Here is a 14,725-nt window from a genome sequence, read left to right on the forward strand (position 1 = left end):
CCCCTGAATTTTTGTGAACATTCAGACCATAGCATTCCACCCTTGGGCCCCCAAGTTCATTGTCCTTCTCATATGCAAAATACATTCATTCCACCCTAAGGGCCTCAAAAGTCTTAATTGGTTCTGGCATCAACTCAAAGTCTTAAGTCCAGAGTCTCATCTAAATCAGATATGGGGGAGACTCAAGGTATGATTCACCCTGAGGCAGATTGCTCTCTAACCTATGAAATCACACCAGTTATGTGCTTCCAAAATACTGTGGTGGAACAGGCATAGGGTAGACATTCCCATTCCAAAAGGGAGAAATGGCAAGAAGAAAAGGGTTAACAGGTTCCAATAAGTCCAAATTCCAGCAAGGCAAACAACACAAAATCTTGAGGCTTGAGAATAATCTTTGACTCCATGCCCCACCTCCAGACACACTGGGGTGGGGGCTGGGTTCCCAAGGCCCCAGAGGACCCCTTCCCTCCATGGCTTTGCCGGGCACAGTCCACAGTGGAGCTCTTGTGGGTTGGAGTCTGGTGTCTGTGGCTCTCCCAGGCTGGCATTACATGTTGGTGGCTCTACAGTTCTGAGGTCTCAAGGGTGACCCTGCCCCCACAGTTCCACTAAACATTGCCTTACTGGGGGCATTTGGCAGTGGCCCCACCCTTGTGGCAGTTCTCTGCCTGGGCCACAAGGCTCTCTGAGGCATCCTTTGAAATCGAAGTGGAGGTAGCCATGCCTCCACAGCTCATGCACTCCGTACTCCTGCAGAGTTAGCACCACATGGATGCTGCAAGGGGTCACAGTCTGTACCTTCTGGAGTGGCAGTTGGGCCAGCTTGAGCCACATATGGGGCAGTCCAGGAGTGCTGAGCCAGAATGTACAGAGAAAGACTTGAGGTGGTGCAGGGCAGTGAATGCTGAGGTCCCATGGATGCCCGAGGCCCCTCTTTTGACATAGGTCTGTCCCCTAGGCCTGGGCGCTCTGAGCCTGTGGTGGGAGAAGCAGCACCAATAATCTCTGAAATGCCTTCAGCATCATTCTTCCCTTGCCTTGATGAATAGCACCTGGCATCCTTCTATCCATAATGATCTCCTTATTAAACGGTTGCTTGGCCATATCCTTGGCATTCTCTCTGAACCCCCCTTTTCAGTCTTCACAGCCTGCCAGGCTCCACATCTTTAAGGTCTACTTCCCTTTTGATTGTAAATTCTGTCTTTAATTAGCTTCTTTCCTCTCACATTTTACTGTAGGAAATCAGGAGAAGCCATGCAGCACCCTGAACACTTTGCTTAGAGATTTCTTCTGCCAAACATCCTAGTTCATTGCTCTTAAATTCTGCCTTCCACAAATGAATGGACACAGTTGAGACAAGTTCATCGCTAAGCTTTTTCTAGCATGCACTTCAAAACTGTTACAGCCTGAACCTATTACCTAGTTCCACATTCCAAAGCCACTTCCACATTTTTAAGGTTTTTGTTATAGCAACACTCCATTTCTCTGGTATCAGTTTCTGTCTTAGTCATTTTGTGGTACTACAACAAAATACCTGTGATTGGGTAATTTATAAAGAACAGAAACTTATTTCCCACAGTTCTTGAAGCTGAGAAATGCAAGATCAATGTGCAGGCAAGTCAATATCTGGTGAGTTCTGTTTATGTGTGACATCTCTCTCAGCAGCATTCTCCCCTGGTAGAAGGCAGAGGGACAAAAAGGCCTAAGTCAGTTCCCTCCAGCCCTTTTATGAGGCACTAATCATTTCCCTAAAAGCCCCACTTCTTAATGCCACCACAGTGGGGATTAAGTTTCAACATGAATTTTGGAGGAGACACCATCATTCAAACCATAGCAAAGGTTCAGTAATTTTCCTAAGGCCCCAAGTCAAGAAGTAGATCTGGGTTCAAATCTAGACTCTCTGATTTCAAAGCCACCAGCTACTCAACCTTTAACTGGGTATTTGTCAAATCAATGGAAATGGGTGGCAGCCTGCACATGCCACTGATAGTACAGCTACAAGAAATGAGAAGACTTTTAGTCAATTTCTTCTTCTGCCTTCTTTATTTTTCTTCCTCTGTCCCTATGTCAAGGCTGCTATTTTGCTAGAGCAAATTTTGAAGTTAACACTCATTTTATTTCTTTATATTCATCATAGATATAAGCATCAATATGGAATGTTAACTGATTACCATATGGAACACAGGAACTCTATAACCAGATATCTCTTTTGCCTGTTTTTAACAACTTTATGCATTTATGAGCTGTAAAGAGCACATTTCTTTTTATATGTATTTCATTAGCCATTTATTTACCAAAACAGTTTATCTTTGTGAAGTGGAAATATTATATATCAGAGTTTAATACAGACAAAAAATATTTATTATGAATGGATATAAAAGTATTTAAAATATCCTGTAATCACATAGTAACAATCGATCAAAGCAAGAATATCCCATGGAATAACACTACTTTTTTTATTTGGGTCTTGTCATTCTGGAATTACTTTTATTCGGAAGTGATTTTGATCCTACAGCAAGTTCATTAAAATGCCATAACACATTTATAAAAATTAATTAATTAATTTAGTAGAGACAGGGTCTTGCTATGTTGTCCAGGCTGGTGTCGAACTCCTGGCCTCAAGAAATCCCAAAGTTTTGGGGTTACAGGAGTGAGCCATCGCCCCTGGCCCAATATGAATTTATTACTATATTGATCTGTTTTAAGTGCTGCTATTCTACCTTTTTTATCTGATAAAAATAGTATTTTTATATGGTTCAAGCTAATAGTTGCTTTAGCCAAAGAGGCAAAGTATAGAGGTGCTAACCGTTTTTAAAAAATTATTTTTAAATTAAATAAGATTTAAATCTAAGAGTTTCTGTATAAGCTGATGGGTAACATATGATTAACTGCTTTACTTGGCTGCACAGTGCTTTGAACGGATAAGTCAAATGAACGACATGAGCCAGGCCACACCAAGAAAATCACACAAGCAGCCAGAGACCGTCATCTGTTGCTGTAGCAATGCCCTGTCAGCGAGCAAGTAGACAAGGAAGAAGAAACGTGAGCGTGTCCTATAAGGGTTTGACAAAATAGATTGTAACTTGGCAGCAAACTATGAACTTGCTAAAGGTCAAAACCTGGACTTGGCACTCGTATCTCACAGAACTCGCTTATCTAGATGTTTTAAAACTGTCTTCCAATGTGCCCTGCTTATCGAATGGCAAGACAAAAAACAAGGCACATTTGTTTCTCTGCTTGCTCCAGTGTAGCTGTGTGGCTCTGGGACTGGGTAGCTAACATATGGAAACTGGGTTTCAGGGTTACTGTAACGCAGCTGAGTGAGTGAGCCCAACACAAGCCAAGGTGGCCATGGGCCTTGCAGGGATGTCCTGGGCTGTAGCAAGAGTGTGGCATCAGTGTTGAGATCTGGAACATCAGCAGATGTACCCAATTCACAGGGGGCCATCATGAGCAGAAGGGAGCCAGAAAGTGGTGGAGATGATGGGTTTAGAAAAGCTGGTGGCTCATGAGAGAATGAATCCAGCGAGGTCTGAGGAGGGCAGGAGAGGAAGTGCTCAGTGAGGAACACGTATGAGCGTGAACGGCAGCACGCCAGGCAGCAGGTGATGTCAAAGGAATTTTGCCTCGATTATGTTAACATTCCGATACAAGTGTGTTGCGCTGAAAAGCCTGGGTAAATACCTTTAAGTGAGAGGGCATTTAAATGAGATAACACTATACGCGATCTATGATAGATATTCAGTTAATTCCCTTCTTATAAAATCAAAAGTCAATGACAGATGTTCTATGTTGATGTGTCTGTTTTATTATATATACATATATGTATATATGTGTCTACATATATTATACTTCTATCTGTATCTGTAAGTCTGTGTAGACATCTACAGCAGCAGATAATATTAGGATTGTGAATGTCTATTAACATTCTATATCTCTAATTACACGAATTTGGGTATGTGTTTTGTGTCCATTTTAGACTAATAGCTCTTGATAACTGGGTATATTTTCCTCAGTAGTGTTTTTCAAATAGTACTTCTTTTGAACTATGTGATATATGACAGAATGGTTGGATGAATAACCAACCATTCTCAAACAATTGAGAGCATTTTGTGAACAAATCCAGATTTGTATTTACTATTCTCAATATGAGTTTCAAATAATATTTTCTGTAGCACAAGGCTTTAACTTCTTGTTTGTAGGTTGGCAAGTTCAAGGGCTGATTTTTCTCACTTCCTATATTTCTACTAACAAACATGAATATCTTACTAACTTTCAGGAATGAAATGCAGGACTAAATTGGAAAAAAAATTAGTGTTTTAAAATATCTTTAACCTATTAAAAAACTAAATTTAAGTAAAATCAACCAAAAATTAATAAGTGAAATGTAGCAATTTTATCCCTTGAAATGGAAGGTTTTATAGGCAGATATATTAATAATACACATCTATTGTCAGATGAGATCTGAAGAAATAAAATCTTAAGAACTTTTTTTTTTTTTTTTTTTGAGACAGAGTCTCACTCTGTTGCCCAGGTTAGAGTGCCGTGGCGTCAGCCTAGCTCACAGCAACCTCAAACACCTGGGCTCAAGCAATGCTACTGCCTCAGCCTCCCGAGTACCTGGGATTACAGGCATGTGCCACCATGCCCAGCTAATTTGTTCTATATATATTTTTAGTTGCCCATACAATTTCTTTGTATTTTTAGTAGATACGGGGTCTCACTCTTGTTCAGGGTGTTCTCGAACCCCTGAGCTCATACGATCCACCCGCCTCGGCCTCCCAGAGTGCTAGGATTACACGCGTGAGCCACCGCGCCCGGCCTTAAGAACATTTTTAAAAGAGCATTTCCTATAAGGAAATTACCTTCCCTTAGGCTGTGAAAAACTCACAAGAGAAGATGCTACTGGCTTCTCAATCCCAAAAGAGTAAGAACTGCAGTTGTAAGAATGTTAGGTAGTACTGATTGAGTGAATGCGTGTTGTGTGTATGTGGGAAAAGTAGAGAACTTGAAAGAACACTTTAAGCTCTTTGCCATCAGAAGATAGGCTTTGAGATTGGGGAAGAGGAATCGCATTGGTTTGATTATGTTTCTAGGATGATGTCCTACATCAATCAGTAAAAGCTTTGTGTGTGTATGTGCCTACTGTGGCATTGAACTGTGCTAGGTACTGAAGGTTGATGCAAAAAAAACAAAAACCAAACAAACAGAAAACAAGTCCTTGCCTTCAAAGAGTACATGGCCTAGCCAAGGACACCACGCAGGTAGGCATGGAAAATAGCTGTCAACACAGGTCATTAAATGACAAGAGCCAAATGAATACTGTGGGGGCAAAAGTCAGGGAGGGCCAAACTGAAGTCTTCATGAGAGTGGTGGGAGTCAGAGGGTGGCAGTCATGACAGCCAGGGCAGTAGGGAAGACATTGCAAAGAAGTGACTTAGGATGGGGAGCAGAGGAGAAAAAGCCCTAGAAGATCTCCTGGGTGCAGTGGGCAGATCATCAGACTGGATGATGTAGGGAGAGAGTGGACACGAGCCTAGGAAGAGAGTCTCGTGCCAAATTGTGGAGGGCTGCTGTGAGTGGTCAGGCTGAGAACTTTGACTCTTCCTGTAGGCAATGGGGAAACACTGAAACTTTTGAGGAAGTGATCACCAGGATGAAAGTAGAGTTTTAGAAAAGTCATTCCAGCGGTGGTACAGAGGAGGAATTGGAATGGGAGAACTTGGTGGCAGGGCTACCTGGAAAAAAGATGTCCCGGAAAGAATCAATGGGGTCAGTAGATTGGAGTGGTGGGAAAAGAGAGAGAGACATCAAAAATTATTTTCAGACTTTGAATTTGGGTCACCAATAGCAGAATATAGAACCACACAAATTCCACCCAGTTCAAGGAAAAGCAATGATAGAAACAAAGATCCATGAATTGGGTGATCAGCATGTCTTTAAGGTCTCTAAGGAGCAAAAGGGCTTGAAGTTGACCTCAAGGCCTCAGTAAAGGGTGCTCTAACCCTGTGCCATCCACTACAGTAGTCCCTGGCCACGTGGCCACCTGTAGCTATGGACTTGCAATGTGCCTAGTCAAATTGAGATATGCTGTAAGTGTAAACTACATACCAGATTTCAAGGAGTTAGTATGAAAAAAAGAAAGTGAAAGATCTCATTAATAACATTTAAATATTGGTTACATGTTGAAATGATAATATTTTAGATATATTAGACTAAATAAAATATACTATTAAAATTAATTTCACCTTAATTTTTTAAAAAATATGACTACTAGAAAATGTACTCTTATTTCTATTAGACATTGCTGATCTAGACCTTCACAGTGACGATCACTAACATAACACCAATATAACACAGCCAAACAGACATACTCACTTTAAAGTTAAATGCATTTTTACTCCATCCATCCAGTCTGAAGTCTCTCAAAATGTGTCTTGCACTTTGTGACACATTTCTGCATTTTGTGAGCAGGGTATATTGTAGAAATCCATTTGTTTATTTTATCCAAAACTTAGGTTATTGCATCTTACTGAACATTTGGCTCTTTTTTCGACCAGCAGATGATGCCACAGCTGACAGTCGCAGCACTTACACTCTAACTGATTACTTAAAAAGTACTTTTAAACTGAAGTCATATTCCTTACGGTGGTTTTCAGGTAAGAATTTTTTTTTTATAGGGTGCAGATTTTTATGCTTAAATCCATTCTAGTTAAATCACATTGTAAGGCACTTTTATGGCTCTGAGAAGATATATTTCTTGTTTTTAAAAACTCCATGGAGAGTATTTTTTTTTTTTTTTTCTGCTTAAGGGTGCAAAGGGAGAGAGGACAGAGAGAAACCCAAGTATTTCTTTGACATATACTATAAAAAGTTAAAAGTGAGGGCCGGGCGTGGTGGCTCATGCCTGTAATCCTAGCACTCTGGGAGGCCGAGGCGGGTGGATCACTCAAGGTCAGGAGTTCGAGACCAGCCTGAGCAAGAGCGAGACCCCATCTCTACTAAAAATAGAAAGAAATTATATGGACAAATAAAATATATATAGAAAAAATTAGCCGGGCATGGTGGCGCATGCCTGTAGTCCCAGCTACCCGGGAGGCTGAGGCGGTAGGATCGCTTAAGCCCAGGAGTTTGAGGTTGCTGTGAGCTAGACTGATGTCACGGCACTCACTCTAGCTCGAGCAACAAAGCGAGACTCTGTCTCAAAAAAAAAAAAAAAGTTAAAAGTGAATTGAAACCTTGAAGTTAATGGAAAAATGAATGAATGCTAGCATAATATTGATCATTCATGTTTTTCCAACTTAGAAATGCTTATTTAGTCCTTGTATGAACTTAAATCTTAAATTTTATTTCATAATTGTCAGCTTATGAAGGTGTTTAATAGCAACTTGAAATATTGATCTGGTTGTTTTCTCTCTTTAGATCACGAATATCTCTACAAACAAGAAAATAATGTCTTGCTAGTCAATGCTGAATATGGAAACAGCTCCATGTTTTTGGAGAACAGTACCTTTGTATGTTTAATCACATAATTAATTCATGCATTAAAGTCTGGGGATTTTTTTTTTTTTTCACTGCCTTTCGAGTCATGAGTACTATCATTTCTCATCCTATTGGACTCTCTCTGCAGCATATGACACAGTGGATCTTTCTCTCCTTCTTGAAATGCTCCCTGCCTTGGCTACTTTTTAGTCTCCTTTGACGATTCCTCCTCCTCTGCCCATATTTTTAAATGTAAGTGCTCCTCGGGCTCTGTCTTCAAATACTGGCCTGTCACCTGGCTTTGCATGCTCTCCTCTGGTGACTTTCATGCACTTCCACAGCATCTGCGCTCTCCTCTCTGGCCCTGATTCTCATACACACACACTTATTACAACACTAGCCCCCTCGCCAGATCCGAACTTCAGTTGCCAGTAGCCTTCGGGCTGCTGCACTTGGGTGGCCTGCAGGCATTTTAAACTCAGAATTCCCAACGAAATTGCTTATCTCCCCTTCACAGTCCTAGCAAACTGAAAGCATCTTATTTCTCTTCCTGAGTTCCCAATCTTGGTAAATAGTCACTTAATTCTCCTCCTAGTCACTTAAGCTAGAAACCTGGGAATCATCCTTGACATCTCTGTCAATCCCTATAATTAGCTATTCCACAAACCTTCTGCATGTCGAGTATGTCAGAGATTTCCATTTCCACTGTGCAGTCCTGGCCTTGCAGTAGTGAGTGCTCTCACTCGTGTCCCTATCCAAATTCTGTAGATCTGTCCACTGTGCTGCCCGCGCCCAGGTGGATGCCACCCCTTTGGTCCTCCCTCTTGTTTCAGCTACTGTGTCACCAGAGTATCTCTGTCAAAGATAGATATGACTCTATCACTTCCACATGGAAAAATGGGTCATAGTTCCACATCTTATATAATATTTAGGTCGCAGCTATTTTTCTAATTTGGTGGCGTCTCACCTGCTGCTGTGTCTGACACCCCCCATACTTCAGATTACACATAACCCCTAAACATTCTTTAAAGCATGCATGCCCCTTCCCACACCTGGGGACTTGCTCATGCTGTTCCCCTGTTGAGAAAGTTCCCTGTCCTTCCCTCAGCCTCTCCCTCACAGCCATCTTTCCCCAGTTAGGATTAATCCTTCCCTTTCTGGCTCTCTAACACTGATTGCCACTCACTTTGCCTCATGGTCGCTTGTGTGGGTGAACATGCCGTCTCCTAGATGGGGTTCTCCCAGGGCACAAACCACATATCCAGAACAGTCCCCTCTATGTGGTAAGTGCTCAATGATGGCAGCTAAGTTGAATTGTTCAATTTTTCTTTTTTCTTCTTGATTGACAGGATGAGTTTGGACATTCTATAAATGACTATTCAGTATCTCCTGATGGACAGTTTATTCTCTTAGAATACAACTATGTAAAGGTAAAACAAATGCTTTCTTACTTTGACATTTAAAGAGTCTTAGAGTATGGTACTTTATAACTGATTTCAAGTGTATGGATATTTAAGATTGACATCTAAGTAATATAATAGGCACTAAAAACTCATCAATTCAGAATCAAAGAGTCATTCTCATTCATAAAAGACAAGGTTAATCAATGTTTTAAAAGAAATTCATTTTTAATGCTTTCAAATAATAAAAAACATAGTTAATATTCTATTATAGATACTGAGTCAATGAAAATTTATAATAGGTATTTATCATATAATTTAAAAGTAAGTTAACATGTCTGACTTGTCCAGCTAGTGATATAACCCCTTATTTCCTTTGTCTTAGCTTTACATATAGTAAGACCCTCAATAAGTATTTGCTGTATAAAGAGTCAAACTTGCCATCCTCCAGAAGAGACCCTGCAGGATGGCCCATGCCACCTCCTGACCTTCAGGTCCCGCCATGTACAAGCCATTCTAAGGAGGGGGACCTCAGCACTGTCACAGAGCTTCTTAGGAGAGCACTCAGCTTCCCCTAGTTGCCCGGCCCAACACCGAAGTCTCGCACGCACGTTCAGGAAAGGTTACAGCTTAATCACACATGCTCCTCATGTTTAGTACGCAAACCGCCAGGGACTTTAACAGCAGCTTTTTGGTTATTCGTGGATTTGACAACGGTTGCCAAGCATAGGAAGCTTTGAGACACGTAGGGAAGCTTAGAAACGTATGGAGATACTCTGGATTGAAAACAAAGTACAAAGCGGGGAACTCCCACCCTGACCTTTTTTCCCCCAGGATAAATAGCATTGTGGTGCCTTATCTCGAACACCAACACTGCTGTACTCAGGCCAAGCAAACCATTCCCTACTCCATTTATCATCTCGGATGGCAACTCTCAATGATAATATTTACCCTGGATTCCCTGTGCTGGCCTCTATTTCCTGAACAGAAGACTCTGACTGTGTTCTGCTAAACTTGTCAACTCTAAGCGAATCAGAATCCTATGCCAACTTTAACATACCTGTTGCCACTTAAAGGATTATTGTTTGTTTAATTCAGTGCTTCTTATTGCTACCTATAGAATAAATTCACTTGAGGAACTTTTTAAAGATTCCCAGTGTCCAGGTTCAATCCCCAGATCAATAAATGGAAGTCTCTGGGGTAAAGCCAGCAACGAGGGTGACAACCACAGAGTTGTCCATTTTCAAGACTAACATATGAGGGTAAGGTAGAAACAGAAAGATAATACTAGCTCAACTTACTCTCTTGCCTGGTTCAACAGTGCCGTTTGATGTGTACTAATGGATGCATTTCACTGGTAGACCTTAGTTGGACAGCCACCATTAGTGATTTGTATTTGTTGTGTCACCAGAGCTTACTGGTGTATTTAACTACTTTTTGCTGTATTCACTCTGTCTCCTTCCCCCTGCAATCCATGCTTCAGGCAATAACCAAAGTGCTCCTTTTAAATCCTAAATTAGATTATGCCACCCCTGTGCTTAAGCTCTCCAGTGGCTACCCATCACACTCAGAATCAAACGCCAGATCTAACCGTGGCATCCACGGGGCCTGTGTGATTGGAGCCCAGTCTGCTCTGCTGAACACATCTCCTGTCCCTCTCTCCTGCAGTCACCCTGCTTGGCCAGTACTTCTTGGCCCACCTGCACCGTAGGATCACTTGGGGAGGTTTTTAAAAAACACAGACATCTGTGGTCTACCACAAAGCACCTAACTCAGTAAAGCTATGGAGGGGTGCCCAGACCCAGGTAGAGTGAAGGGCTCCCAGGTGATTCCATGATCTAGAGTCGAGATCCTTCAAGTGCACAGCTCTTTCCTTGTCTCAGGCATCACCTTCATTCTCATTTAAGGGCCACAGCACTTGTTACTGCTTCCTCCTGGAACCTTCTTCCCATCACCTGGCTCTCCCTTTTTACTAACTTGGGTCTCGGCTTTGCTGGAGCACTTTAACATTGCCCTTTGCCCCCCTGTTCCACTTGCACCCCATAAACCACTCTCTCTCACATTAGCCCATTTTAGTCTCTTCACAACATTTTGTGATATTTTGTTATTTACTGCTTTGCTCATTTATGGCCTGCCTTGTTTAGCACCAGTTTCCCCGTGTTTTCATCACTGCTGTGCTTCCAGTTCCTAGGGTAGGGCCACATAGCGGATGCTCAACAAATACTCATTAAATGAATACACGTTTTATTATAAAGCACGAAATTATAAGGTTATTGAACATAGAAAACTATATCTTCTATTTCTTTTTCTTACTTCAAAGAGTATCCATTGGTACTTTCTGTATAGCATAAATGTTTTGGTTAACCAAATCTCAAGAAACATATCCAGAAGAAAGAAAAATATACTTTTATTACATTTCCCTGGAGGTCCACTGTCCAGTGTTTTTGAGATCCTATTACATGACTTCTCCATGACTGAGTTAGTGCATCCAGAACGATCAATTATTACTTCTAAGTTATGGCTAAAAAGAAATAAATGGGTGAATGAGTGAATACATGTATGAGTGAATAAGTACCATACAGTCTGGCATGGATGTTTTCCTAGCATCTCTGCCCTTTGCCTAATGCTCTGGAGATAATGATAATATTTGTATCATCTGTTCCTTGTTAACAATGTTCCAAAACCATGCTGTGCATTTCCCATGCAAGCTCATGGGAACACCCTGAGATTGTTACTATTATTATACTCATGTTCCCAAAAATGAAAATTGAAGCTTAGAAAGAAACTTGCCTCACTTGACACAGTGGAGACTTGAATTCAGGTTAGAAGACTCCAAAGCTTGTGCTCTTAAACGTGACCTTTCCTGTCTTTGCACTTCAACTTCTCTTTGCTACGTTGCTCTTTTACCCATTCTCTTTCATCCTCTACCACTAAACTCAGCCCAAGAATCACCTTTTTCATAAGCTTCTTTCCCTCCCCAAGGCCTAATTTATGATTCCTGCCTTTCCCCACCCACCTCCATTATATCTCTTGGCATATTCTATTGTGATTCTTTTATTGTAATTTATTTGTCCATATCCCCCATTCAACTGTGAGCTGCTCAGGTGGAGGGAGCCTGTGTTATCCAGTAATGTCTGGTAGATGATAGCTGCCAATGTTCATAGACTAAAGAGATTGATGAGTCTATTTCAAAAAATGAAGTGAACATACCAAACATCTTGGGTTTCCTTTTACAAGCCATGATGGTTTGTCATCCTGAAATCACCTCAACCGTTCTTAATATTTTTAGCCTGTACCACACCTTTTGGTATTAGCAAGTGTTATGCTCAAGGTTGCCCAGAAACAAGCATGGAGTGTGTCAAAATGCCAGGAGTTCACGACTCTCCCAACAAATCGGGTCCCAGGCAGGAAAGTTGCAAGAGACTAGAAATAAAGGAGACAGAGACAAAATATGGATTAAAGTCATGGGGAAATCAGGGGTCCTCCAGCATTCCCATGAGCCAGGAGGCCATGAGTAGAGTCCCACATCAGCATTTATTCTTTCAGCAAACAATTATTATCAGTCACTGATTTACATGTATGTATCATGAGTTTAAGTTTCAAGGTCTCCCAAAGTAACAATAAACTAGCTAAGTATACACAGTTAAAGATAAAATTGTGAGTCAGCAGTAAAGTGTATAATCCAAATGGGAACAAAGAGACCACGTACTTCTTTCTAATTTATCTAGTTCCTCCTTTACTGAGACATGAACTCAGGAGAGAGATAGGAACATTGCCTCAGGCTTAGAATAGCAAAATGCTCTTATCTGCTGGGTTGACATCCTTTGATCATTCTCTCTGCCTTTGGATTACAAGGGTCCTCAGGCTTCAAGGTGGGATCCATTTGCAGACATCCCTGATTGGTGGAATGTCCCCCTCAAGGTTGAGCAACTTTTGTTTGGTGAACTGACATGTCCACAGCTTGCTCTTTGGCAAAGTCCTGTCCCACTCCTGGGCTTCTCATGTTTCAACCCTAACCCTCAACATCAAAGTAATCCAGGGTTCAGGAAAGGACTGTATGACTTGCAAAAGTAGAAACAAACAATAAATATTTGTTGACATAAGAGCATAGGAGGATAAGAAATGCAAATAGTTAAGGTTAGGCACTCTGGTTTTGTGTCTCACTTCTGCTGTCACATAACTGGGTGTCCTTGGGCTACATATTTCATCTATCTCATCCTAATTGGTACAATTTGAATTTTTTTTTTAATTTGGTTTATTTCTTGAACACCTACTATGCGGCTTACATCAAGCCAGACTCTGGGTATCCAAAGATGAAAAAGACACAATTTCCTACCTCTAAGAGTATCATAGGGAAGACAGATATATGAATAAGTAATTTCTTTTAAAATATCTTTAATTTATATATACATCCACATTCAGACATAATTTTTCATAAATGCAAATATGTGGTCATTTACATACTTTTTAAGTCTTATTTTTTCCCCCTTTTCACTTGGCTCCCTAGTATATGTATATACTAATGTATATCTCTCTGTATTTCATATTTTTCTCCTTGTTCATATAGCTCTATGGAAATATATAGGGTTCTTTTTAGTTATTGCATGGTCTATAAAAATGGAATCCTATTTTACATACTTTTCTGTAAATTGCATTTCTCACTCAATGATACCATGTGGAACTCCTTCTAAGTCATCTGGTAGAGCTCTAATTCTTTTTTTTTTTTTAAATAATAGAACTTTATTTTTTAGAACAGCTATAGATTTACAAAAAATAAGCAGAAGGTTCCCATATACTCCCTCATCCTCCCTCAGTTTCTCCTGTTATTAATGTCTTGCATTAGTGTGCTACATTTGTTACCACTGAGGAGCCAATATTGATACATTATTATTAACTCAAGTCCACAGTATACATTCGGGTTCAGTCGGTGTGGGTTTTGGCAAATTTATGGCAGGTATCTACTGTTATATTGGTGGATTTTGACAAATGTATGGGTCTTGACAAATGTATAATGACATATATGCATCATTATGGTATCATACAGAGTAGTTTCACTGCCATAAAAATCCCGTATACTCTACCTACTCATCCCTCCCTTCCCCCAAACTCCTGGCAAACACTGATCTTTTCCCCGTCTCCATAGTTTTGCCTTTTCCGGAAATTCACATGGTCGGAATCATGCAGTATGTATCCTTTTCAGATTGGCTTATTTCACTAAGCAATATATGTTTAAGTTTCCTCTATGTCTTTCTGTGGTTTGATAGATCATTTCTTTTTTATCACTAAATAATATTCTATTGTATGCAATAGAATACAGTAGAAACTACAAGTTTTTTTTTTATCCGTTCACTTATTGAAGGACATCTTAGTTGCTTCCAGGTTTTGGCAATTATGAAGAAAGCTGCTGTAAACATTATGTGTAGATTTTTGTACAGGCATAAATTTTCAACTTGTTCAGATAAATAACAAGGGGTTTGCTCATAAATTTATTTGGCCTTGGAATTTTCTTTATGTAAACATTTTCATTTATGAATTCAGTTTGTTTATTAGATGTAAAATTATTCAGATTTTCTTTTCTCACTCTTGATAAATTGCTTTTTAAGGAATTTCTTTTTTCTATTTTTTAGAATTTATTGGCAAAAGAGTTAGTAATAGTCTCTTATAATCTTTTAATGTCTGTAGAGCCTGTTGTGATGTCCCATTTTTCATTTCTGATATTGGTCATATGTACTTTTTTCCCCCCCTCACTTTTACTAGGTTAGCTATTTTACTAGTCTTTTCAAAGAACTAATTTTTGGCTTTCTTAATATTTCTCCATTGTGTATTTTTTCTATTACTGCTCT

The 14,725-nt window shown here is 40.2% G+C and overlaps 1 protein-coding gene across 4 annotated transcripts in view; it reads left to right on the forward strand.

Annotated features, from left to right (window-relative positions):
* Positions 1-14,725, forward strand: part of DPP4 (dipeptidyl peptidase 4) — an 81,476-nt gene that overhangs the window by 19,267 nt on the left and 47,484 nt on the right. For 2 of the 4 annotated variants that reach the window (XM_069472046.1, XM_069472062.1), the window contains exons 3-5: positions 6,561-6,659; positions 7,423-7,514; positions 8,832-8,912. In XM_069472046.1, the coding sequence (XP_069328147.1) occupies positions 6,561-6,659; positions 7,423-7,514; positions 8,832-8,912 (272 nt within the window). The remainder of the gene's footprint in view (positions 1-6,560; positions 6,660-7,422; positions 7,515-8,831; positions 8,913-14,725) is intronic. The other 2 variants (XM_069472052.1, XM_069472057.1) reach the window with 1 other exon arrangement.

The sequence above is a fragment of the Eulemur rufifrons genome, chromosome 1, assembly GCF_041146395.1.
Source record: "Eulemur rufifrons isolate Redbay chromosome 1, OSU_ERuf_1, whole genome shotgun sequence".
Taxonomy (NCBI): domain Eukaryota; kingdom Metazoa; phylum Chordata; class Mammalia; order Primates; family Lemuridae; genus Eulemur; species Eulemur rufifrons.